General features: G+C 38.6%; 1 protein-coding gene across 6 annotated transcripts in view; it reads left to right on the top strand.

The window, feature by feature from the left end:
* epha3 (eph receptor A3) overlaps positions 1-20,604 on the top strand; it is a 93,214-nt gene extending 72,610 nt beyond the window's left edge. For 4 of the 6 annotated variants that reach the window (XM_040028305.1, XM_040028307.1, XM_040028304.1 and 1 more), the window contains 7 exons: positions 949-1,134; positions 4,669-4,730; positions 6,555-6,764; positions 9,482-9,631; positions 9,841-10,034; positions 14,204-14,359; positions 17,940-20,604. In XM_040028305.1, the coding sequence (XP_039884239.1) occupies positions 949-1,134; positions 4,669-4,730; positions 6,555-6,764; positions 9,482-9,631; positions 9,841-10,034; positions 14,204-14,359; positions 17,940-18,045 (1,064 nt within the window). In that variant the 3' untranslated portion in view covers positions 18,046-20,604. Of the gene's footprint in view, positions 1-948; positions 1,135-4,668; positions 4,731-6,554; positions 6,765-9,481; positions 9,632-9,840; positions 10,035-14,203; positions 14,360-16,472; positions 16,587-17,939 lie in introns of all 6 variants that reach the window. The other 2 variants (XM_040028309.1, XM_040028308.1) reach the window with 2 other exon arrangements.
* The last annotated feature ends 4,445 nt before the right edge of the window (positions 20,605-25,049 follow it).

Genomic DNA, 25,049 nt, shown 5'->3' with positions numbered 1-25,049 from the left:
ATGCCATTGCTTCAAGTCCAGGATTTGACCCATGCTCTCTGATCCAGAGCAGCTATGGGACATGATTGTACTGGATGAAGAATGAGATCTGCATATCTTAGTTCTGACATCACCATTCTTGAGCACACTCAGCATGCATGTACGTTCTGTTCAAACACCTACTTACATTCAGTACACACACACACACATACACACACACATATATATATATACACACACATATACACACACCCCTCATCTTCTGCAGTCCAGCCAAAACTCTGTCTCCAGGACTGCCTTTGAAGTGGCCAGCATACCTACAAAACTTACAGTACCTTCTGGATAGCTCCCCATTGCATGCACATACTTACAAGTAGTAACTGAAATTCATGCATCCCCTCACCAGCGAAGAATGCTAATTGAGCTCTCCCCGAGTGGATGTTAAGTCATTTTGTGTTTTAATTTGACATACAAATGAAGCTGAAAAGTTGTATTGCTGTCTATTCACTTTGTTATTTTGGCTATGGGTACACGCTATGCATTAATCAGGAAATGCTGTTTTTTGTCCAACATCAACCAAAGCATTTCCTGATTAATTGGAGTTAAGTTATTACAGATGGAAATTTTAAGATCCTTCATGATCTGCAGCTTTGTCTGAATGAATCACTGACAGGCAGCTGTAAAAATCACATGTTGTAACACCTTAAAACGCATCTGAACCCCTGTTGTACATCAGAGCAGTCAGGATTTTCTGACTCATGCTATGCTAGATGCTGGGCTCTCAGTGGTGAAGCTGACCTAGCCGTAGGTTTAAGGAGTATCAGCATGCAACCTGTCTTTGTGGTTTTACTGCTGATCATGTACTCTGGTACAAGAGAGCTAGTTAAGTTAGCCATATTCACTCCAAAATGCTTTTCATGGCAATGTCATAGACATCATACATAAAACTTGCCTTTATTTTATCTTTAGGTGAATTTGGAGAAGTCTGCAGTGGTCGCCTGAAGTTGCCCAACAAAAAGGAGATCTGCGTGGCCATCAAAACTCTCAAAGGTGGATATACAGACAAACAGAGGCGGGACTTCCTTTCTGAGGCATCAATCATGGGACAGTTTGACCACCCTAACATCATCAGGCTGGAGGGGGTGGTAACACGCAGTAAGTTCCACAACAAACTGAAGAGAATTGAATTACCAGGTGCTATTTTGATAATTATATGTTACTCTGGTTCTTGGAGAATATTAATCTATGAAGCACTTACTTTTTCAGAAGCATGATGTTTCAGAGAACACAACAATTTTTAGTCACATTCCATAAGAGAGCAGGCTTCTCCTGAGAGTCTTTTTACCGATTCCGGATTTGCAGTTGTCTTTGACAAATGGCTCTAAAGTGGCCGACACTTCTGTGAAAGAGCAAAGGAGTTTTATTGAGTTGCCGTGGTGTAAATCTCTGCAGATCAATGTGCTCTGATCAAAGCCTGTGTCCAAAGCAGGCATAAATCCATAAATCCATATCTCTGACTAGCTTCCCTCTGGGCCTCTTTATAAGACTATCATTAGCACACAGAAGGCCTCTTTAAAATGGAATGACTGCAGAAAAGGGAAATAATGAGTCTGAACTTTGTCGCAAAGAAACAGTCCTGGCCTCTATATTTCCCTGCGGCACTTGGCTTGTTAAGTAGTTCTGCCAGTATTGTTATTCTAAAGAGTAGAATAAAATACCAAGTGAACTTGCCTTCTCTTTATTATTCTGGATTTTAGGTTTTTCTGTTCCGTCTCATTTGTTCTTTGCTTCCTCGTCTCCACCTTGTCTTACATCAACTTGTTTTACCTGCTTCCCTAACTTATCTTCTTAGCAACTTACTGCCGTGACTTGTAATCAAAAACAGCCCAGTCTTACAATGTAATGTAATTTCCAAACAGCAATGAACTGGGCATGTAAACCATATTGTTCTGATTATGCTTCATCTCTACAAAGAAAGAAGGAAAAAAAGAAAAAAGAAGGGAAGGAAAGGAGGGAGGGAAGGAATGAAGGATGGAAGGAAAGTAGAAAAAAGAAAGGAGGGATGGAACGCCAAAAGAAACAAAGGAAGCAAGGAAAGAATGATAGAAGGCAGGAAACAGGAGGGAAGGAAAGAACCAAAAAAGAAGTTAAGAAAGGAACAAGGGGAGGAACAAAGGGAGAAAGAAAGTAATGACAGTAGAATGAAATAAATAAATAAACAAACAATAGAAAGGATGGAAGGAAGGGAGGAAGGATGGATGGAAAAATTGAAAAACACAAAGAAATAACACAAAGGAAGCAGGAAGGAAGGAGGGATGAAGGACAAAACAATAGAAGGAAGACAGAACAACACCAGTTAATATCTTATAACATATCATTTTGAGTCAACAGTGGCACAAATTATGCTACTAAACTGTCACTTATGCAGTTTTTGTAGGAGAAACTTGTTAAACATGCTAATACGCATGTATTTGTAAAATAATGTCAGTAAATAAGGTCAAATAATAGAAAACAGTAACCAGAACAACAGAAGCTAATCATACTCCTTCATCCAGTTTTGTCTCTTTTAGAATAATTTTTCAGTTAGAACGTGCGGCATGGTTCTGCACTGTACTGATGAATGAAATCAGTCCACTCTGAAAGTGAAAGTCTGTGTGTGTGTGTGTGTGTGTGTGTATGTGTGTGATCCCTCATCACACATTGTTTGCCTAATACATCTTAAACCACTCTTCCTGTTAATGTCCGACCTGTGAGAAATGCTGCAATAACACAAGACTGCGGTTTCATTTGCTGGTTTGAGACTAATAGGGGAGGCCCCAAATTCACTACTTCGCACATGACATTTGGAGAGATGCCCTGAGCACATGTGCATAAGTAGGAGCAGCATGAGTGCAGGGCATAGTTTTAGGAGGTCCATTTGATATGCTCCCACACACAGACACACACCTACACACACACAAACACACACACAAATGCACGCTGCTGTCGGGTGATTTATTAAGCTGCTCCTGTTAATTCTTAATAATCCTGAGACTTTCACACCCCATTTACCTTGCTGCTGCTTTTGGCTGATCCACAGGCTGCATATTTGCAGGAGCACACACACACGCGCACACATGCACACTTCTTGCTCAAGCTCATACATCCACACTTGCACACATACAAGTACACTCACACTTGGGTCCGCAGAACAAAGGGGCTTGGGGGCCTTTATCTTTGTTGCCAATGTTGAAAGTAGAGAGAAAGAGGGGAAAGGAAGGGGCGGAGGACAGGAGGGAGGACCGGGTGCGTGCATGCCCGTCTGCAACTATAAAAGCAGTTCTCTGTTAAACTGAACAATCCATCACAGCCTTTTTGGGACAGGGTGTGGGTGGAGGGTGTTGTACTGGTCCTGTGACGGTGTTTAAATGATGAGAGATTTTTGCTCTAATTGTAAGTGAAATTGGTGCAACTTTCCTGAGACATGCTGTTCTGTGAGTTTAATCTCCCTTTTTTAAAAAAAAGCTATGTCTTACTGAGAAACTCCTTTTTTTTTTCCAGGTAAAAAGTTGGAAGAAACAATTGCTAGCATAAATTATCGTGTGCATACCTCATAACACAGTGAGAGTCAGTTTATTTTTATTTTGTCAACGTCACATTTTTAGCTACGCTTACTCTGGTAAGATGTAAATAAACAGAATCAGTTGAAATAGATTCAAAATCTTTCAGAGTCATTTCAAGCTGAAATTGACAACATCTGTTTTGTTTAAATGTGCTGTGATAATGAAAATGAATTACCAGTGCAATGCAGATTCATGAAACGACCCTTTTCTTAAAATTTCCATTGAGTTTAATAGATTTGCTTCTTTTCACAACTAATTCCATCACCCTCTCCCTTCAGCCTGCGCGATTCCTGAAAAAAAAGTCCCTTTCTTTCCAGATGTGGGGTTGGTTCACATTAATACATGCAAGAGGGATGGAGATGAGAGGGAGGGATGGGGTGATGGGGAAAGAGAGGCAGGTATGATAGAGGAAAGGTAGGTCAGGAATGAAAGAGGAGGGAGCAGGGCACATTAATCAGAATAAAAAATGGAAAAGAAGAATATGGCTGGTGGTAAGTCAAGAGTGAAGCTGAGAGAACAAAGCCATCTGGGGCACAAACAAGTCCTGACACGGATGCTGTTCATTTAACCATGGCTGATTTAAAGCTTTCTTAAAGAGTTTCTCCCCCCCCCTTTCCCCCCTCTGTAATAAACTTTGTGCTGGCCACAGTCTGATCAGGTACAGATGATAGCAGGCAGCATGGATTTACAGCCAGATCTTCCACAGAAATAAAGATGTCACATTCTGACAGGTGACCTGCTGGGACCCTAAAACTATGACTAGGATCATTTCATTCTGGTGTGTGTGGGCGTGTGTGTATGTAGGCGTGCATGTGAGTGTAACTGAGAGAAAAGAGAGTACGTTCAGCCTGGTCACTCTCAGGGTCTGTGTACGTCTGTTTAATGTCGAAGTACAGCTCTTAATGTCCACTCATTATTATTTTTGCTTGTTTCAGAGAATATATCTAAAATCAATACAATACTGGCACAAAAGAGGGTTTTCTTTCGTTGGTTTTTTTATATAAGTATTCAGGATGTTATTGCACTAAATTTTTTTAGTCCTGTTGCTGGTATGATATGGGAATTTATTGAAATCTTCCTGTTGTAGGTAAACCTGTCATGATCGTCACCGAGTACATGGAAAATGGATCTCTTGACAGCTTCTTAAGAGTGAGTAATAATTAAAAACACACTTATGGAATTTTAATGCACTGAAAACCCAAACCAGTTTTGCAATGAACGATTAATGGCTAGTTGAAAATTAAGAAACATTCAATGTCAGCTTTGTCATAGGTTCTTATTTTATAATTTATGTAAGTATTATTTATATTTTATATATGAAACGAATTAGGACAGTCAGCTAATATAGTAAGTTTTAACACTACACTATAACACATTGCACTGTATACACTATAAAGTACCTGAGATATGCTGGTTTTAGCAGAATTCTTTCAGCTGTACTCTTCTTACACCTTGTCAGCGAACAAAATATTTTGAACTGCTCTTTCAGCCAGGACTGAATGTGTTTCTTGCCATGCCTCTGTCTCTTACAGAGAAATTGACCTGCCTTACTGAAATTAGCCAAAGCACGGCAGCCAAGCCGCAACACTGGCATGAAAGCATGTGTACTAATGCCTGTTTTAGCCTTTTTCCACATGCGTCTGCAACACACATAGACAAATCCAGGACGTGTGGCTGTTGTCTGCCGACGTTTTGACAGAGGCCTGCACTTCATCATTGAAAATGTGTCATAAACACAAGCACGCACACGGAAATTCATAGCTTTGCGCTTTAGCTTATGTCTGTGTTATGAATCTACAAAGCTTTGAAGTGACTAAACCAGGTGTCCTGGCCACTAATGGTTCAAAATGAAGTGGAAGGTCTGGTTGGTTTTTAGAGAAAAACATACTTATCATACACTCAGAATAAGCCATTTCATGTGAAAATAAATCTTTATCAATGTATACAGACAAGCCATACTAGCTAAAAAGAGCCTAATGAAAGCCTATGATTATTTAAGTAGATAGTTTTGAAAGAAAAAAAGTTACTTCAAAAACTGTGACCATGCAAAATTTACATAACTTGCAGTTACTTGGAAGAGATGATTATTTAAATTGAATTTATAGAGAAGACTGGATGATTGCCTTAAACAGACAACACAGACACATAAACCATAGGATAAGAGTATTTGTGCTCAAATTCTGAATGGAATGAATTTGACAATGCAGGGCAACAGAAGATACAAAGAGCAGCAAGAACAGACAAAATGAAAGCGCTATGGATAATGAGCACAAAAAAAATTCATATGGCTCTCCTCGTGTTTCCTCAGTTTATATTTATCTCATATTCAGATAGTAGCAGCAGATCATAGAACATATATGCCTAGTTATGAACTCTTGCCAGTTTGAATCAGTGTAAACACCGCTGCTTGCCAATGCAAACAATAAAATGTGTTTTGTGTTTACATCTCACCCACTATATGTTTGACTGCTGCAACTCAACACCTGGCAAACATTTGGCTATAAAAATCCATTGGATAATGTGCCATGGAAATGCATTATATCCCTTTTTTCCACATGATATGATTTTCTGATGAAGATACAGCATTCAAATATATATATGTGGATGCCAGTGTTCATATTGTCTATGTGTGTCATCACATATGTTGCATATGAAAACTGCTCCACAATAACAACAGTGATTTATTTAAAAAAGAAATTCATTTTTATGGTCTAATCCTTATTTCCATACATTACTCTGTATTTGGCTCTGGGATTTCATAGTTGAAACGAAAGATGAGGTACATAATGTCAAAGGTGATTTTTAAAGGTTAATGAAAATCTTGTGGACAGTAATGCAGAAAAGTTTCATTTTATGCAAATACCCCAAAAGGTCAGATTCCCTTTGTGTACTATATAATGTATGTTAACGTGTAACATAAAGGGAAAAGCACGCTTTTCTTTCTATAATTATTTCTTTTATCTCCCTTTTTAGAAACATGATGCCCAGTTCACAGGAATCCAGTTGGTTGGCATGCTGCGCGGTATTGCTTCAGGCATGAAGTATCTGTCAGACATGGGTTACGTTCATAGAGACTTGGCCGCTCGAAACATTTTGGTCAACAGCAATCTGGTGTGTAAAGTGTCAGACTTTGGCTTGTCCCGGGTGCTGGAGGATGACCCGGAGGCTGCTTACACAACTAGGGTGAGTTGGAATACAAATACAAATAAAACATTTAAAGACAACACTGTTTTATATCAATTCTATATCTATCCTCTCCAACAAAAATAATCCCCCCACCAAAAAGCAACACACTCCATCCTCTTCCGGTCTTTGTTTTTGTCATCACACATACACAGACACAGATACTGTGCACCTGTTCCCCTCACATATCACAGCAAGGGTGAACGGCACATAAAAAACTAGTTGTTAAAGGGCAGACATAAATCCACATATCCTAAACTGGAAGGTCATAGGGAAGACCATTAAAGCCCCATGTGCCATAAGACGATGCATCTCATTGAGAAGAATATTGTTGGGCTTTGCCACTGTCATTTGCTTTCATAATGTATATGACAGAGGTTTTTACTTCTTAGATTGAACTTTTTTTCAGATAACTCTTTGAGGTATCCTGCATAATCTGTTGGTGCAACAATGGCAGGAACTGCCTCTTGAGGCTGCTAGCTAGTAGAGAAGGCATCTACTGACCAGATCTATTGGGCTGATTACAACTTATAAAAGCCGTTTGACAGGCTAATAAATTCTGAATTGGTTGCTTTTTGGTGATACACAGAAGTCGATAAAGTTCATCCTTTAGGAGGAAAAGCACCGATACTTTCAAAAAGTATCATGTCTCGCTTTTAGAGGCATAGGCACACATGCCAAGAAGACAATTTCAGACATTTACAGTGCTTCTTACGATGATGGAAAATCTGTGTTTCAACTTACCTTGGAAATCCACTTAGGATACTTCCCATAACAATGTAATAATAGCACATAGGCAATGGAAAATTAGTATTATGAGAAAGATCATAAAAATGGAATCCTACAGATGGTCTCCCAGTAAGTTTAGGCAATTCAATTTTTCAGAAAGAAGTGTATGCATGTAATTAGATTTGCACACCTGTGGTGAGAGAAGCTCTAATTGCTCTGTTTGTGTCTTTGCATCTCTACATCCTGAAGAAGCATAACCTGGTATGCATTCATGTATTTTTAATGTCATTAGCCCTGTGAAATAAAGGCCTTTGACTGCTTTTTCAAACCTACCTTGAGTACCAGAACCTGGATGTTTTATGCCATTTATTGATTTATTGATTTCTTTCCACCATTTCCATTAAAGTTAAAAAACAAAAAATATCGTAAAAGCATTTTTTATTTGCCTTAGCATTAGATGCTCAAATTGAAACACACACAGTAGGCAAATTATGATCCAGACACTGATCTTAACCGTTGGAAGTGTGTGCGTGTGTGGCCATTCTCAACTGGGGAATCTGTGGTCTTAACCGTGCGTGCAGCCTTTTAGACAGAGTATAATTTTCTGGCTGAGAATGGCTTGTCAAATAAACAGTCAATGTGCCGTTTGCCTTTCTCCCAGAAATTCATAATCTGAAATAATGAGACAGAATAATAAACTCTGCCGCATTAAAGTAACTGACAATGCTAGCACATGTGGGCTTCAGTGGATTTTTTTCTCTCCACTTCTTTAGTCATTGTTTTTTAGGAAAAAATCAAAAGTTTGTGGTCGTATGTGCATGTTTACATGCATGTGCGTCCCACGTTTAAGGGTATTTCTGCACATTTTAGACTTTAATATCTTTGTGCAGCAGCTGGGTATAGTATAAGTGCAAGAGCAGAGTGTATTTTCTTGTTTGTATTTATAAAGTGTTTCTTTGTAAACTGCTTTATGTGTGCCGCCATTTGTTGGCTGTCTGCATTTCATTCTCACATACATTCCCCATTATTTCCATAACTTCAGTATGGAAATAGTAATAGAGGAATGTAAAGTTTAGAGTGTGACTGCACAGCATTGGGCAAAACCCAACTGATTGGGCCAAGGTTTCTGTTAACTTTGGCTACCATCAGCCTCCTACCCTATAATCCATTTTGTTCATCTGTCTTGATTTTTAGCTAAAATGACAAATACAGCTACACACTGTAGTATGGGGTTATCCAGGACACCTTGGATTACAATTTGATGAATGGGTTTTTCTTTCTGGCTTTAACTTTCTTTAAGACTGATGATAATCCATTTTGATTAAATCTTAATTTAATGTGTTTTGTTACAATAAAGTTCAATGTCCCCTTATGTGACAATTTTAAAGTCTTTTTTAGAAGTCTTAGACTCTTTTTTTTTTTTTGCCAGTCTGGGAAAACAAATTAATTAAAGACAATGAAATGAAAGTGAAAGGTAAAAAAAAAGCTTATGCATGGTTCACCTTTCTGTGATGAAACATGGACTTTAGACTCTTCCAGACCAGACTGGAAAAAATAATAAAAATATTATTTTTACAATTGTTACAGTTTTGAATCTGAAGCTGTGATCTCAAACCTTAAATCCAAACCACAAAGACCACCAGGATTTAGGGGTTTCAGAACAGCCTAAATAATATTCATAAGAAATATTCTTGCATTGGACACAAACCTGCACCTCAGATCCAAATCCTGGTTTTCAGAAATTTTGCTCAAGAATACATCCAGTTTTAAATATTTATATCCACGAGCAGTACTAAACTTTGAAATTCTATTTTTAAAAAGTTTTTAAAGATTTTAAGATGTAATATCAAAAGGTTTATAAAAAAATCCCATAATTTTAGGTAGAAAATTAGTTATGCTCAAGAATTATTGATGTTTTTCAATGACAGATTGAATGACAGAAATACAAAATGAGCTCAATGAATGACCTCTCATTGTCTGTATTTCAGGGAGGTAAAATCCCTATTCGGTGGACTGCTCCAGAGGCTATCGCCTACAGGAAGTTTACATCTGCCAGTGATGCTTGGAGTTATGGCATTGTGCTATGGGAGGTGATGTCATATGGGGAACGACCATACTGGGAGATGTCCAATCAGGATGTAAGTTCTATTTATTTGCAAAGTTGCATTCCTTTAATAGGTACACATGCACATCTGCAGGGCTACCACCTTTGCACATTTGACAAAAGACATACTCTAGTAAAGTATTCTTACAAAACTGAGAAAAAAATCACTTACTATTACAATGTATTTTGTTCTGAATATTATTTGCCTTTTTTCAAATGCTGTCCGTGTTGTTCCTCATAAAGGTAATAAAGGCTGTAGATGAAGGTTACCGACTGCCCCCACCCATGGACTGCCCTGCCACTCTCTACCAGCTCATGCTGGACTGCTGGCAAAAAGAGAGGAACAATCGGCCCAAGTTTGAGCAGATAGTTAGCATCCTGGATAAACTCATCCGCAACCCCAGTAGCCTCAAAATCACAGCGAACACCACATCCAGGTATCAAAGCCATCTTACGTGTATTTGTTTTCATTATTATTTTTAGGTGGTTGTCACTTGCATATATAAAACTTTACACTTAAGAAAATACGAAAAGAAAAACCCAGAACTGCTGGTCAAAACCATGCAAGGCTGGTGAATGTCTCTTAGTCTTGAATGGTTTCTAAGTTGTTCTTTTTTTCTCTTCTTCTTTTAATTTTATTGCCATGTACTAGACAATCCAGTACTGTATTTTAGGTCATATAAAGTTCTGGCTGGTGATCACTAGACATATTATCAGCATATTTATGAAAGTTCTACTTCTCAATAACATAATTTAACATTTTTAATGTCATGAAAATTTGGGATGGGGAAGTTTCTTTCACTCGTTTTACCACCTGTACACAAAGGAGCTCAATATAAACACCGCCTATTTCTTCTGCTTGTAAGATTTAAATGCAAATTAGCACCACTAGAAAATGTATCAGATCTCTTTTCTGATATTTTCAAAAATGTTATCTTATTTGTTTCTCACACTACTTTCTTTTTTGCCCTTGTTAATGCTTTGTTCCTTGCCTTTATTGAATCAGTCATTTTCTCCCAGGGGTGTGTGGGTAAGCAGGGCAACATACACTTGTCAGTCCTGGGCAAGAAGGGATACAGGCATTGGGTCTGCAGCAGACGGCCATGGTATTATGTAGACGTCAAAGCTAGTAACATTGACTAATGATTTCTTAAGAAAGTGAAAATAGGTCCCTTGGAGTTTGCATGTAATTTTCCTGATTGGCTTTTAACACTGGGTGAGCACAGGCTGGCCGACAGAGGCTGGTGCGTTGATTTATGAGAACTCTCTGTGCGTATGTGTGTATGTGTGTGGTGGCGGCGGCAGTTGCACAGCGGGAGCAGCTGCACTCAGCTCCACACACCTCGTTTGTCTCAGGGCTGTCCTGGCTTGCTAATGCAATACCCCCTCCTCCACAAAGCCCAGAACAAAGCCTGTGAACCAAGTAGAGCATCTGGAAACTTCGAGGGTGGGACCTGGTCAGTTTACTCTTCCTGCATATGGATGATGAGAGAGTCAGAAGGCCAAGGTTGACTGTCAGGGGCTAATTATGGGCCAACTGGTGTCCAGTAGAGGTTAGCAGCCATTGTGTATCTGACTTAACTTTCAGGGTGTCTAAATTACACGAGATTGCTGCAATCGCACTTTCTAAATCAAAGATAGTTTTTTTTCTGCACAACAAAGCATGCCAATGGCTGCTTACAGTATTACCTTTAAATACATAACACTCAACGTTTTATCAAATCTAAAATATTTATATAGAGAATATCTCAAATATCAACCTTTATCCAGAGAGGCCAGGAACACAGGTTGGATAAAAGGACTTGGGAAGCAACAAGGATTGGTGCCTGGACTATGCTTGGCAATTGAAATGGGCAAACATTCAACTGCGAATGGAAACAGCCTGATAGTAGAAAAGAACACAGGCATTTATCACAGAGAGGTATATGTTGATGAGAATATCTAAAAAGTCACAAGTATGAAAAACTGGATAGAAGTTAAATAGAATAGTTTTATGATGAGCAATACTTCAATTCAGTTACCAAAAATTCTTAAACTGTTAGCTCAGACACTACCAAAACTCCAGAGTGAAAATAAATTGAACAAAGAATTCGGAGCACAGTCACGTATTGTTGCTGAAATCAAATCAAAATGTCAGTTTAGCTTTCCTCAGCCCACCAGAGTACTGGTTAAAACTACATGATATCATCCAATTTGGCAGTGGCAGCAAAGGGCTGCAACTGAAAGGGCTAATATTACCCCTAAATATCAGTCTAAACTGTCCTTGAATTGCCTTGGAGCTGTCACGCTGAAAGGTAATTTCATTCCCTTTTTTGTGAGCTCAAAAATCAGAAGATTATTTGGAGATTAAAACAAGGAGTACAGAACAAAAGATGAAAAAAGGGAATATATAACCCGACTCCCTTTCTCTCTGATGTAGTCATATTTTCATCTATATTTTCAAGTGGGTGTTTTCTGCTTTGCTATATAGTATTAAGTAGACATTATACCCCCCCGCCCCAAACCCCAAGTCTCAGACAGATGCTTTTTTTATGATTTTCCAATTCATCACATCTCTCTGTTTCCTCACCAATCATCGTGTCTCTTGAGCTGCAACAAGATGTTGCTGAAAATGTAACAACAAAGGAAACATTGAAAATGATAAGGGAGACGAATCAAGGTCATCTGCAGTTTACCTCTCAGTGGAGACAGCAGAAGGGAAAAAATGAGACAAAAAGAGGAAAAAAGATCAAAGATAGAAAGAAGAAGGGGTGTAGGAGGGGAGGGAAGAAGATCAATAATCCTGAAAAAAGAATTTTTTTTTATAGCCCAAAACTTTAAATGGAAGATAGTTATCTTTTATATATCTTAACTGATTTTTCCTGATTTGTTTTCCAGCAAATATCAGCAAAAATCTCTATTGATTCCTCTTCCTCTTTTTTCAAAAAGAAGTAACACATATTTAAAATATTTTTTAAATGGGTTTCTACTGTCAGAAGATTCACATATTACTTTCTTTTTGTGCTCATGCAAACCACCCCCTCCATCTAGCCCTCAATTCCCTCCTTTGCAGACAAACCATCTTTCCAGGGGGTCCTGGGGGCCCTCAGCATTTTGACAACCCTCTGATCTGGCAGGAAAAGACTCAATCACTGTAACAGCACCCACTCCACCACCTCAAGTGCATCTTTTTTTCTCCTTCTTTTTCTTCTTTTCTCCTGTCACCACTTGGGATACCATCTCAATAATCTCAATGTGCCTAATATTTTGTTGGCTTAGTGTGTTGTTTCTGACACCATTAATTATATTATATTGATTTAATTAAAGGTGTCAAATCAATAAAATACATTTTAATTAGAGCAGGTGACGAAAGCACGTAACATATTATATGAAATTATACCTTTTTTTCTGTAGGTACACAAACCCTGGCACATTTAGAGTGGCTTTAAACTTCCTTGCCAATTTCCAAGTCAATTAGGCAGAGGTGGACTTTCTGGTATTCTAATGAGTTTGTTTACAGTGCTATAAATAGTTTTCCCCAAGGGAGCGCTATCTGTTTTTTTGTTGTTCTTTTTTTTTGACCTGCTTTGCTGTATTCCCTTGAGTGCCATACATATCTTGGTACAGGTGTATTTATCTGATCTTTGTGACAAATGCAGTGTGTCCTTCATTTTTGGAACCCAGTTTTAGATGATACTCAGAAAATCAAAATGAAAATGCACAGTGTGCTACTACTGGATTGATTATTGTGTTATGAGCTGTAGTTTGACCTGATATGGTTTGGCTTTGTTTCCCGTTCGCTGCACTAATGTGCTCAGCTTTCACAGTAGCTGAGGGAATCACATTTGTATAAACATGAGTTGCGGTATCTGAAAGTCGCCATTAATAAAGCACATTGTTTCCTTGGGCCCTCTGCACTCTCCAGCTCTAATGTACCTTTACTCTCTGTAAGTCTTTTTACCCATCATTGTTCCTCAGCCCCCCCTCCCTTTGGCAAACATCAATCAGAGCTAGTCACAACAGTGCCTGCAGTTTTTCCCTACACCCTCTACAGTTGACTGAGCATTTTAAAGCCCAACGCAGAGCATTTAATATGATTTGATCCAATTGAAACCATCAAGTCTAATGAAATCTAATGTTACGTTCTGCTGCATGGTACATCTGCTACAGGAAATAATGATGGAATTAGCCAGAAACATTGCTAGCTCAAAATAATAAAAAAGGACAGTGAAGCAATGACTGCTGATGATAGCATGAACAATGAACAAAGGCTGATGTCTGTTGTGAAAATGCAGTTGCCAAACTGTTTCTGAGACCGTAAAGCATACAGACCATTGTGCACACACACTCTGACATGTCTAACATGCTTCAGACTCTGTAAATGGTGCAATAGTGTATGCTTGAAAAGACAATATACATAGTTGTAGGACTAGTTCACTATGACATCAGCTGGCTGTAGATAAAACAGAAACTGTGATACCTGGTGGTGTTTATTCTCCTGTTTTCCTTAAACTACAGTATGATGTGAACTCTAATGACATCTAGGACACGAAAATCTTACAAGTGGTTCATCATCACTTATTGATATGTTTGCTTCTCCCTTGACTGTTCTTCTCCTCTCTGTCAGGCCAGCCAACTTGTTGTTGGACAGAAGCAGTTCAGAGGTTCCCTCAGTGGGAACAATGGGCGACTGGATGGATGGAATGAGGACCTTGCCCTGCAAGGAGGCCTTCTCTGGGGTCAGCTACAGCTCCTGTGACACACTGGCCAAAACCTCCACAGAGTAAGGCAACAACACACAGAGACACACACATTAGACTTCTTTGCCTATTCATGTCAGCAGTGTTTACAGGGCCCAAGTATCAGAGGTAAGGCCCAGGAATTTGAAGAGACTCTTGGTGAAGAACAAGCACACACATTCTCTTGTTCTCACTAAGTAAAGAAAGCTATAGAGCCATTACTAAAGGTGTCCAGATGAGACTCATGGTAACTCATAAAGACAGGTCTTTAGCTATGCTTTCAATGCTGCAAGTATGACCAGAGGGGAAGGTGAGAGCATTGAAAGAAAGAGAAAAAAAAAGAGAAACCAAAAAAAAAGAGAAAGAGAGGGTAGAAGAGTTGTGAGTTCCATGAGGGAAAGGGAATAAGAGAGACGCTATTGAGAGAGAGAATGAAAGGGGAGATTTGACAAGATAAAAGAGTAGCGAGAGGGGCCTTTGAAAGAGAAAATGAAGGCATAGCTGTCAAGTAGGTGTGCAAAGACATGGCATTCTCTGTGCTGTAAAGCATTAAAATGCAAAGAATAGAGCAAGGATAGATTGCTAGAAAATTATTTGGCAGCCACATCCAGAGAAATCACAACTGGCGAGCACACAATATAGGACCTACAGTATGTTCACTTGGTAAGAAAGTAGGACCTACAGTGTGTATTGTTGTTCGGTCCCTTTCTTTCCCTCTCCCTGTCCTCCTTTTTCCTCGCTCTGTTGGCCTGCTGCTAGTTTAATTGATGTGGAATGTGACAGAGTAAATAATTGGACATTTCTAATCATTGTGATCAAAGCAGCCATTCTCTGCGTTGATAGCAGTTGCGGGGGCAATTGGGGACTGGTGGTCAGTACTACAAGCAGTTGTAACTCAATAACTGTACAAAGCAGGGAGTCATTAACTGTGTTGGGCTTAATATGCTGGAAAGAAGGATTGTGTGTTGTGCATGAGTTTAAACTATGTTAAATTGGTTGGAGCTGATATTAAAAAAAGCTGTTGTTTAGCAGACCTCCTCACAGTGCCAACTGTAGACTTCATTGACTTGTAACTGGAACAGAATAGTTTTTCCTGGAAATATTATACGTAATGCTCTGTACTACCTTAAGACAAGCTCAAGTGTGTTTATTTTCCACACAGAGCGCTTAATTCTGAAATATATACTTTCAGCTTCCTGTAATTTTTATTATGGTTCTTTTCTTGTGTAGGAGTACTACACAAAATGTTTTTTTCTCTTCTCTTATAAGTCACTATCCAATGTGATAAATGAATGTGTTTAATCTATGAAAAGGTTATCTTAAAATGTTGTATTTAGTGCACAGACTAGGTGGAAATCCACAATCAGTATTGACAAAATACATCAAAGACAAATTGCACTGAAGGAATCGTGCACTAAACATAATATATTGGTCTACAATGCCTTTTCAGTGGCTAGATGCTAAATTGGATCACCGCAGTATTAATCCACTGAAGGCTTCATCTAAGGCACCTAAGCTCAGCTACAAGGCAGAAGCCTTGGCTCAGACTATGAATTGCACTGTATAGATTTCTGTATTGATCTGTACAGTCTTAATCTAGTCCTTGATATTCAGCACAAGGCCTGGCAATGCTCTGACCTCAGAGGAACAGTTATCATACTCGGCCGCAGTGTGCTGAGTCATCTGTTGGAGTAATTGATTAATCCTTTTTCAAGAAGAGAAGATGGACTGACATATAAATACTGCATCATTTGGAGTATTTTTTTTACCTGTACACTGTCAATGTCAAAATGTTTTCAAATCATTTTAGGATCTTTTTTTTTAAATTTTAGATTTTCTTTTACAATGTGATAGACACACACACAAAAAATTAAATCAGCATACAATATAATCACAATCTATACACTTTATTTTTATTACCTGTTTTTTGGAAATCGAATTTCCCAGAGGAACCCGAGGGATTAATAAAGTTCTATCTTATCTTATCTCTTAGAAAACATTCTCATTGCAGTGGCAGACAAGTCATCACTGGTGTCTTGTCTGCCACAGAGGTGAGATAAGCAGTTTGTGTTTATTCTTACAAAATGTGCTAATACCACCCATAACAATAATATCTAGTTTAATGTGTTAACATTGCTGGGCCTGGCTGTTTCTCAGTAGAGTGGTTCTGACGGAGGTCCATGTCACACAAGCCACTTGCCCAGAATGGGAGCCATCCATGGGGATCACCACTCTCTAACACCCAGCTCCACCCTACTCAAGCTCTGGATGGTGGGTGGAGGACCAAGGCCTAGGTCTAAGATCAATAACCTCCAGAACCACTGATGGGCTTTCACTTGTCTGACCTTTGAAGGGATAGTTAGTTTTTATTGAGTGGTAACTTCATCCCATTTAGGCTGTAATTATAAAAAAGAGTAAAATGCCACATGTTCTAAAACAGGGCTACTGATTTGGTGCTCAAAATACTAATAGGGTACTTTACAAATGTTGATTAGTATTGCACACATAATCAGCAGTAGATGCTGGTTTCAGCCTCTTTTGCATGCTAATGACCAGAAAACAGACCAAATGAAAAGCTTATAAATTACAGATTAATTATTTATCTTTATTGTTGCAAAGGTAGATAGTTGTAAACCCAAGTATTGTGCCAACTTGACAACAGAATAATTTGTATAATCAACACTGAAGCAACTATCCCTTGAAATCGTCACACAAAGTAAGGCAGAATCTGTAATTTGGATCACTGTCAGTTTCTGGGTTTTCAAATTGTATCTATATTTTTTTTAACTCTATTTCAAACTAAACTTTCTGCTTGCATATGGAAAATAAAAACATTGTTTTGTTTTTTTTAAAAAGCACTAAATGGCTGAAAGAGTTTCTTGCAGTAATGCCATAATCCCACTGCTTCTACTAATACAATACACTATTTAGGAGAAAGGAGTCCTAACATGTGCTGTGATTGCTGTGTGCTGTAAAATCAATACTCTGTGTACTGCTTTGTATGTATTTTAAAGGTTTTGCTAGTGTATGTTTATTATTGAACAAATGGTGCAATATTTAAATTAAGCTGACTAACTGCTTTGTCTATTTCAGGTTTACACTGTATAACACTCTTAACAACTGTATTCTAGTTAACTCAAGTGGTCTTTTCTTTGAATGCAAGTAACCAACCTTCTAAGAGCTTTTAAGAGTATTAACGCTTTAACAGAAGCACTTTATGAACCAGTGTCGTGTTCAACACATGTCCCTGTGCTGCTCCTCTCCACAAAATTAAGTGTACCTGTCAAAAAAATCCAGCTTAATGCAATGCAGAAGACTAGTTCTGTTCTGCCACTGTGGCCCTTGTATTTTATTGTTTTCTACCCTGACAGGGTCATAATGGCAGCTGTCAGTGAAGCCTTCTGGGAAATGCAGTCCTTTGCAAATGACAGGCGCACAGGGAAGCGAAGGGAGCAACACTGGGAGCATGCCACTATTGTCACACGGATGTCATATTTACTATCACTAACGCACACGTTTCCATTTTTTTCCTTCCCATCTTTCTCTCTGTCTGATTTTGTCCCATTTATTTTTCAACCTCACTCTGCCCCTCTCTCCCCCTTTCTCGCTTTTCTTGCAAACCAGGGATCTAAAAAAGGTTGGAGTGACTATTGTAGGACCGCAGAAGAAGATAGTGAGCAGCTTGAAAGCCCTAGATTCTCACAACAAGAATGGCCCAGTACCTGTTTAAAAAAATGGACCCGACAAATGAAAACCACCAGAGACCTATCTGTTGGTCTGTGTTGACAGACTGTGTTTGCTAATTGCACTCTAACACAGTGGCTGCATATTCAGACTGAAAATGGCGGAAAAATATGGCATGATTCAAATGATGTCTTTCATTGTTTCATTTGAAAGATGTCCCGGCAGAGAAGTGGAGAAGAGCTCAGTTCAGTTCTACCTGCTAGGTAACTGGCTGACTCAACCCTCTGCCCCTCTGTGCCCATGTTGAGTTGCCTTACAGACTAAGAGGGGGGTAGAGAGCAGAGAAAAGAGAAGAAGGTCAGAGAGACCTGATCAGGAAGACAAAGGAGAACTGTACTGGGATGCAGGGCAAGGACTGCATTAACATATAGCCGGACGTCTCCATGATTATGGCTTACCCACAGCACGCCCGAGAATCAGCCTGTAGTCCAAGGCAGTGAAACAACTGAAACACCTTGCCAAGAAGGGTACGACGGACAGCAGCAGCTGACCCACTTGTAGAGCCCTCCTGGAGTGAGGAAGTCTGAAGCGTGAGATTTTGTTGCAACTACCTTCATTTACCGTCTCTATCCATGCGAGATCTCAGCTGGAATGGACACACCGAGATGCTAACCGAGCCATTTTACTCTGTAGCTCTGATCTATAGCATTTGCATTCAGTAGACATGTCACTTAAAAGCAATAATGATATAATCAGTGGAATAATTTCATTGTATGGAAGCCATGAGTCTATCACATGTAAAATGTATTGAATGCTGTGCTTTAAAAATAACAGGGGCCATAAATCACTTCACCCACAGATTTTTCTTTATGGTGACATCTGTGTTCTGTGTGCTTATGAACAGATATTGTACAGGTTTAGTGCAGTTCTCTCTGTAACCCCTTTGTGTGAAATCTCAGGATGTATACTTCCTTATGTTTTCTCAAGCAAGGACAAACTGATGGGGAAAATGGAGCAAACTAGAACTGAGAATTCAGGTTAAGATACATGTGCAAGAAAAGGGAAAACAGAGAGATGATGATGAGAGACAACAAGTAAAATCAATGTCAGCCCTCTGCTACTGCTGCTGATGTATTGCAGAAGTGTAATATACTCAGAGCTCACGTTTCTTCTTTAGGGAAGACAAGTTAGCATCATCAAACTCTCACAACTCTCGTTTTCTTTCTAAAGAGTGTAATTTTTGCCTGTGTAAGATCGGTTTAGTAGGTTGAGATTAACACTGCCTATCTGAGGTTATAGTCCAGTAACTTAGGTTTGAATTCATAATTTATTAATAAAAGCCATTTAGGAGTTGTCATTTTGTTTGATTGGAAAAATTTGTGTAAAAAATAGTTTGTTATATTGTAAAATTAACTTTAACCGATTATTTTTGGTGTGTTTAATGCAAAAAAAAAGTTGAGTGCCTCCTGTAGTTGGACTTGGTTTTGGTTTGACGTCAAGAAAGTCTTGGCCTTCTTTCTCTGTTCTCTTTGGGATATAGAGTTGGTTATTACCTAAACTAACTAGATTTTGCCCTGGAAGAGATGCAGCATATCTAATAGATGATTGCTTTCTGAGATAGTATCCAAGTGCGTCATATCTCCAGTATGGGCTTTCCTAAAAGCACCTTAGAAGACCTTTGTACAGTGAAGTACTTTACGATGCTAGTCTCCTGCTTTGATGTCACCCAGTCAATCCCTCAGTGCAACATGTACCCAGATTTTTTGAACTGGCACTTTGGTACTTTGTGCTTTTGGTTGGGTAATATGTAACAAGAAGGATGCAATATTTAAGTTTCTTCAAGCACTTAGTACGCAGTATTGCAGCACTTTGAAATTAAATGTTATTGCCTTGGCGCTAGATTAAACTTGTCTAACAGACGGGGTGATTTTGGTGCTTTTGGGAAACCCAGCCTTGGTCGGTCTGTCAGTCCTGTCTTCTTTTCTTTGGTCTACCTGTGGATGCTACTGTTGCTGCTATGTGTTTTAATTAGCATGTACATAATGTAAACCATTGTTATTATGGCAACTAGCACTACAGATCCCACTATATGTACATGTCCATCCCTTTTTTGTACAAATGTTTGTATGTATAAAAGCCTGAATAAAAATTGTGCAACATTTTTAATTAAAAAAAAAGAGAAAAAGCATTTGTATTTTATTTTATCTTGTTTTGAATTATATTTGTCAGCTTTGTTTTTTTTTTTTTCTACAATAAAAAGGCAATTATGATTACGTTATTTATTTGTTAACATTATACAGTGCATTGTTCGTTTTTTGGGAGGGTGGGGGGAGGGGCGTAGAGTAAATACTGTGTCAATGCTGTCTGTGTTTTGGTTCTAGACTTACTTTATAAAAATGACACAGCTGAGAGAGCAATACTGTTATGAGCCCTATATCCAGATTCCTAAATTTATGTTTCAAGTCTGATTCGAGTGTCTGTGTGAGAGTTTATGTGTGGAAATGTAGATCGCCTTGTCTACTAATGTAAAATGATTTGTAGTGGAAACATTTATATTTTTATAATAAATATTCTCAAAATATTTTCCAAAAAACGGATGATGACAGACCTGCTCCTGTGTTTTTTTATTTGATCATGTCGTAGTCATGCAGGCCGACAATTTTTATTACGAGCGCATGATTCACATTTTAAATAGATCACAAGTGGAAGTTGTTTTTTTTTTAAATCTAAAGCATTATTAAATGTCTTTCTTTTTTATAATTTTACACCCAAGAGAATTTTTTAATCAGAATTCAAGCAATCCCAAAATTAAGATTTGAAGTATATAGTCCAAATGATCACTGATAGGCACCATCAAAAACCGCACTCATGGAACTGGTAATAACAATATAGGGTACTTTACAATAAGAAAATAACTGAACCTTCATTTTAAACTCTGTAGGTTTGTGAAATATAAATAAAAATCAGGTAATTTATCATGTAATTAAAATACACAGAATCAAAATTCCAAATGAAAGAAATGATTAGATCTTAGAGTTTAATGTTATTTTATTTAACTTGGTTTAGCTTGTTAGTTAAATAACCATTTCAATTTAGTTCTTACAACCATGATGTCCTATCTACCTCCCCTCAACCCAACTGGTCATGGCCCATAGCTGCCTGTCCCTGATCCTGGTTGTGCTGGAGGTTTCTTCCTGTTAAAGGGAGTTTTTCCCTCCCACTGTCGTCAAAGCACTTTCTGAAAGGGAATCGTGATTGTTTGGGTTTTTTCTGTCCTTTGTTCTTTGTATTATTGTAAGATCTTTACCTTACAACATAAAACGCCTTGAGACAACTATTGTTGTGATTTGGTGCAACATAAATAAAACAGAATTAAAGAGAGTACACGTGTGTCACATTAATTTTCAAGAAACTTTCTTTAACTGCTGGAATGAGTTCAACATGATGTTATAAGAACATATTTTACCAGCAGGTGGGGTATCAGGATGAATCATACCTTTATTGGAATGGTTAACGAAGAAATCAGTTTCAAAACTATGATTGATTGATTGCAATTGATTTAAAAAAAGACACACAGATATATGCAAACATGCCTCTGCCACTTAAATAGGAATCTCAGATTGATAAAACAAGCCAGCAATTTTGTAATTATTCATATTCTGTCTTTGATGTCTACCTATAAACACTTACCAGGATAAAAGAATAACTCCATGTGTGTATATTAAACAAAGTATTAAGATTCCAAAATTCCCCAAACCAAACCAAATGATGTATTTTTCCCATTGTATCAATGCACACCAACTTTTTAAATAAACAACTTTTAAAAATCTTACATTTAACATTGAAACATTTTGTCATTAATTTGTAGTAATCTGTCTTTTACTAACATCCTGTCTGTTATAGGTTTGTCACAAGACACATTCCAAACCACTTATTACTCTACTCATCCATGCTGGACCCAGCTCTTCCACATCCTCCACATCTGTTAACCAGCTTCCCACCTCTGCCTCTGTTTTTAATCTCTTCCACTCTCCTCCTTGTGTCCACAGCCACATCTAATAAAGCATTTTGCTTCCGATCATCCATGGTTAAAGTTGATTTGTTTCATGACTTTAATGCGGAAGATCTGTGTTTTCTCTCTATTTTTTTCCTCATTGGGAGGAGATGAGATGTGTCAGAGAGGGGAAAGAGTGATGGTTGCTCTGCTCAGTGTTGAATGCTGACATTATCCAGATGGTCCCAGGCAGATGTGCACAGTGAAATAAGAGGACATTGCCCTCCTCAAACAATGAACACAGTATGCTTGACACCGCCACCAATTTTTCTCTTGTTTTTTATCTGGAAGACCTTTGTGGCACTGAAATCGCAAGGGTGATGAGAAAAAACAGAGGGAGAATGAAAGTGGGGGAGGTACAGAGAGTGAATGTTAACAGATTATGAAGCCACAGACCAGAGGATAGAAGGCAGGTGTGCTAAACATATGATGCCGGTGGTAGTTCTGCCTAAGCAGATAAGAACTTTTCAAACAACGGCATACTATCATGGAATAATGCAAGAGAAGATTAGCCAACAGTATTCATCACCCTGCTTGGCAGATACAGAAAACACGGTTCCAGTTGGAGAGTAATGATAATGAGAAAACAGAGTCATGATGTGTAAAATTAATTTCTCACTTTGAGCAGGGGTAACATGCAATCATGAAAAATACAGCTTTACAGTAACATACTGGTCCTCTTTCTAGGATCTGCCAAACACCACTGTTTCCGTTTGGCCTCAGACATTTGAGAACAGTCAATGAAACTGTTATTGCTGTGGTTTTCAAATCATCTCCCCAACCCTGTGTGTTGGACACCAGGACAATGAAGAACAATAAAAAAAAAAAAGTTTTATGTTGACTTGAGGCCAGTGTTTTTAATCTGGTGTCAGTCATTTTTCCATCATCTTCAAGGGTCTGTAGTTTGTGTTTAGATTTTCTGCTGAAGTTGTGGTTAATTCTTGAAACTTGTTGGTGTACACATCCTGTGGAGCTTTTGTAGCCACATAAATACAGCTGATGGAAATTAACCTGATTCTTATGGAGAACGAGTCCTATCCTCCCCATGTAGAGATATCTCCTTCCTTTGAACCCTGTTCTGTGGCCTACCCTCATCGCTCTGTCTCCCCTATCTTCCCTTTTGGTCTTTGGTAAAAACAGGTCTCCAGCTGTGTGCAGCTGCTTTACAGGGCCTGACGACATGTTGCAAACTTCTGTTGCTCTGGTGAGCCAGTTCTGCTGTGAGGATGACATCCTTGTAACTTTACTTCCCGGATTTAAACTTCACTGAAAAGGAACCAGGGTGTCATGTGTTAATTATCTTTGTTTCACACCAGGTTTATCTGTCTGCAGCAGCATATTATGAATAAATACAAGCTGTGTACCTCCAGTGTTCTTCAAAATGTGCAAGAGCACACACAGAGCGGGGCAGTGCTGACACAACGGAAATCTTATATGAAAACATATACACTGCAGGGACCACTAAGCTGTCACACACGTACCGGTGCACACATTCAAAGATACTGTAGATGGATGTTTGTTGGTGGCTTTGTAATGTCTGTGTTCTCTATGGAACCTAAACACATCCTAACTCTTCAATCATTTTATTACCACATTCTGCGCTATCATCACAGCACACACTAACACACAGGTCCCAGGACTACAGTGCTCAGACTGCTTCTGTCATTTTAACAAATGGCACCATCACAAAGGGAAGTGAAGCTATCATCACAGCCTCTACACCACTACTGGATATTTGTCTTTTTAAGTGGAAACTACAAGTAGGTGTGCTTTTTGATCAACTTGGGCCCCAGGTGGAATCACTGTCACTGAGTCGTCTCAAATGAAATGACCTCGAAAAACTTTTTGTTGTGTTGTTTGGTTGAGTGCATTCTTAGCGCAAACCCTGTCTTATGATTTCTTTTTGGATTAACGTTAACATTTTAGTTTTTGTATATGGTTTGATTTTTTGATTTCAAATGTTAGAATAGTTCTCCAAAAGGATTATGTATGCGGGTGAAAGCCAATTTAAAAATGTGTTCTTTATAGACCTGAATTTATACCTACATTAGAACTACATTAACCTCTTAAGCCCCAAGCCTACCTGATCTCCTGCCTTTTGCCCCCGTATCAGGGGGCGTTGGGGCTTAAGAAGTTAAAATAGTGTTTTTGTGAATAACTGCATGAATACGCTTACCAGTTACTTTGTTAGGTATGGCTGTTCAGCTGCCCGTTAACACACGTATTTGATTAGCCAGTCACATGGCAGCAGCTCAATTCATGTTCAAAACAACCTCTTGAAGTTTAGATTACGCATCAGAATGGGCAAGTAAGATTATTTAAGTGACTTTGAATTGGACATGGTTGTTGGTGCAGGGCAAGCTGGTATTTCAGAAACTACTGATCAGCTGGGATTTTCTCACCCTACCATCTCTAGGGTTTAGAGAGAACAGTCTGAGAAAGACAAAATTTGTAGTGAGGGCAGTTCTGTGGGTGAAAATGCCCTGTTGAAAGTAAAAGTCGGAGGAGAATGTCCTGCCTGCTTTGAAAACTTAGGAAGGCAAGAATATCTCAAATGACTCATTACAATAAAGGTATTCAGCAGAACACCTGGCAACTTGTCAAACCTTGAAGAAGATGAGCTACAGAGAAGACCACACCTGGTGCCAGTCTTGTCAGCTAAGAACAGGAAGGCTATAATTTGCACAGGCTCACAAAAAATGGACAAAATGGTTATTTGAACATGAGAATTAGTTCACTGCACATAAATGGCCACCACAGTTATCAAATCTCCAACAGTGCACCTTTGTTATATGATGGAGTGGGAGATATGCACATGAAGAAAAACAAAAACCTGCAGCAACTGTGTGATGCTATCATGTCAGTATGGGACAGCATTTCTTCCCAGCACCTTGTTAATTAATGCAGTTCTGAAGGAACTGTACTAGCAAGGCATACTTAATGCCTATGCAAATTTTTGTGTTTAATTTATTTATCCCAGCCTGTCACCCTTAGCC

The sequence above is a fragment of the Simochromis diagramma genome, unplaced genomic scaffold, assembly GCF_900408965.1.
Source record: "Simochromis diagramma unplaced genomic scaffold, fSimDia1.1 OVJJ01000343.1, whole genome shotgun sequence".
Taxonomy (NCBI): domain Eukaryota; kingdom Metazoa; phylum Chordata; class Actinopteri; order Cichliformes; family Cichlidae; genus Simochromis; species Simochromis diagramma.
This window is presented reverse-complemented; position numbering and strand designations above follow the sequence as displayed.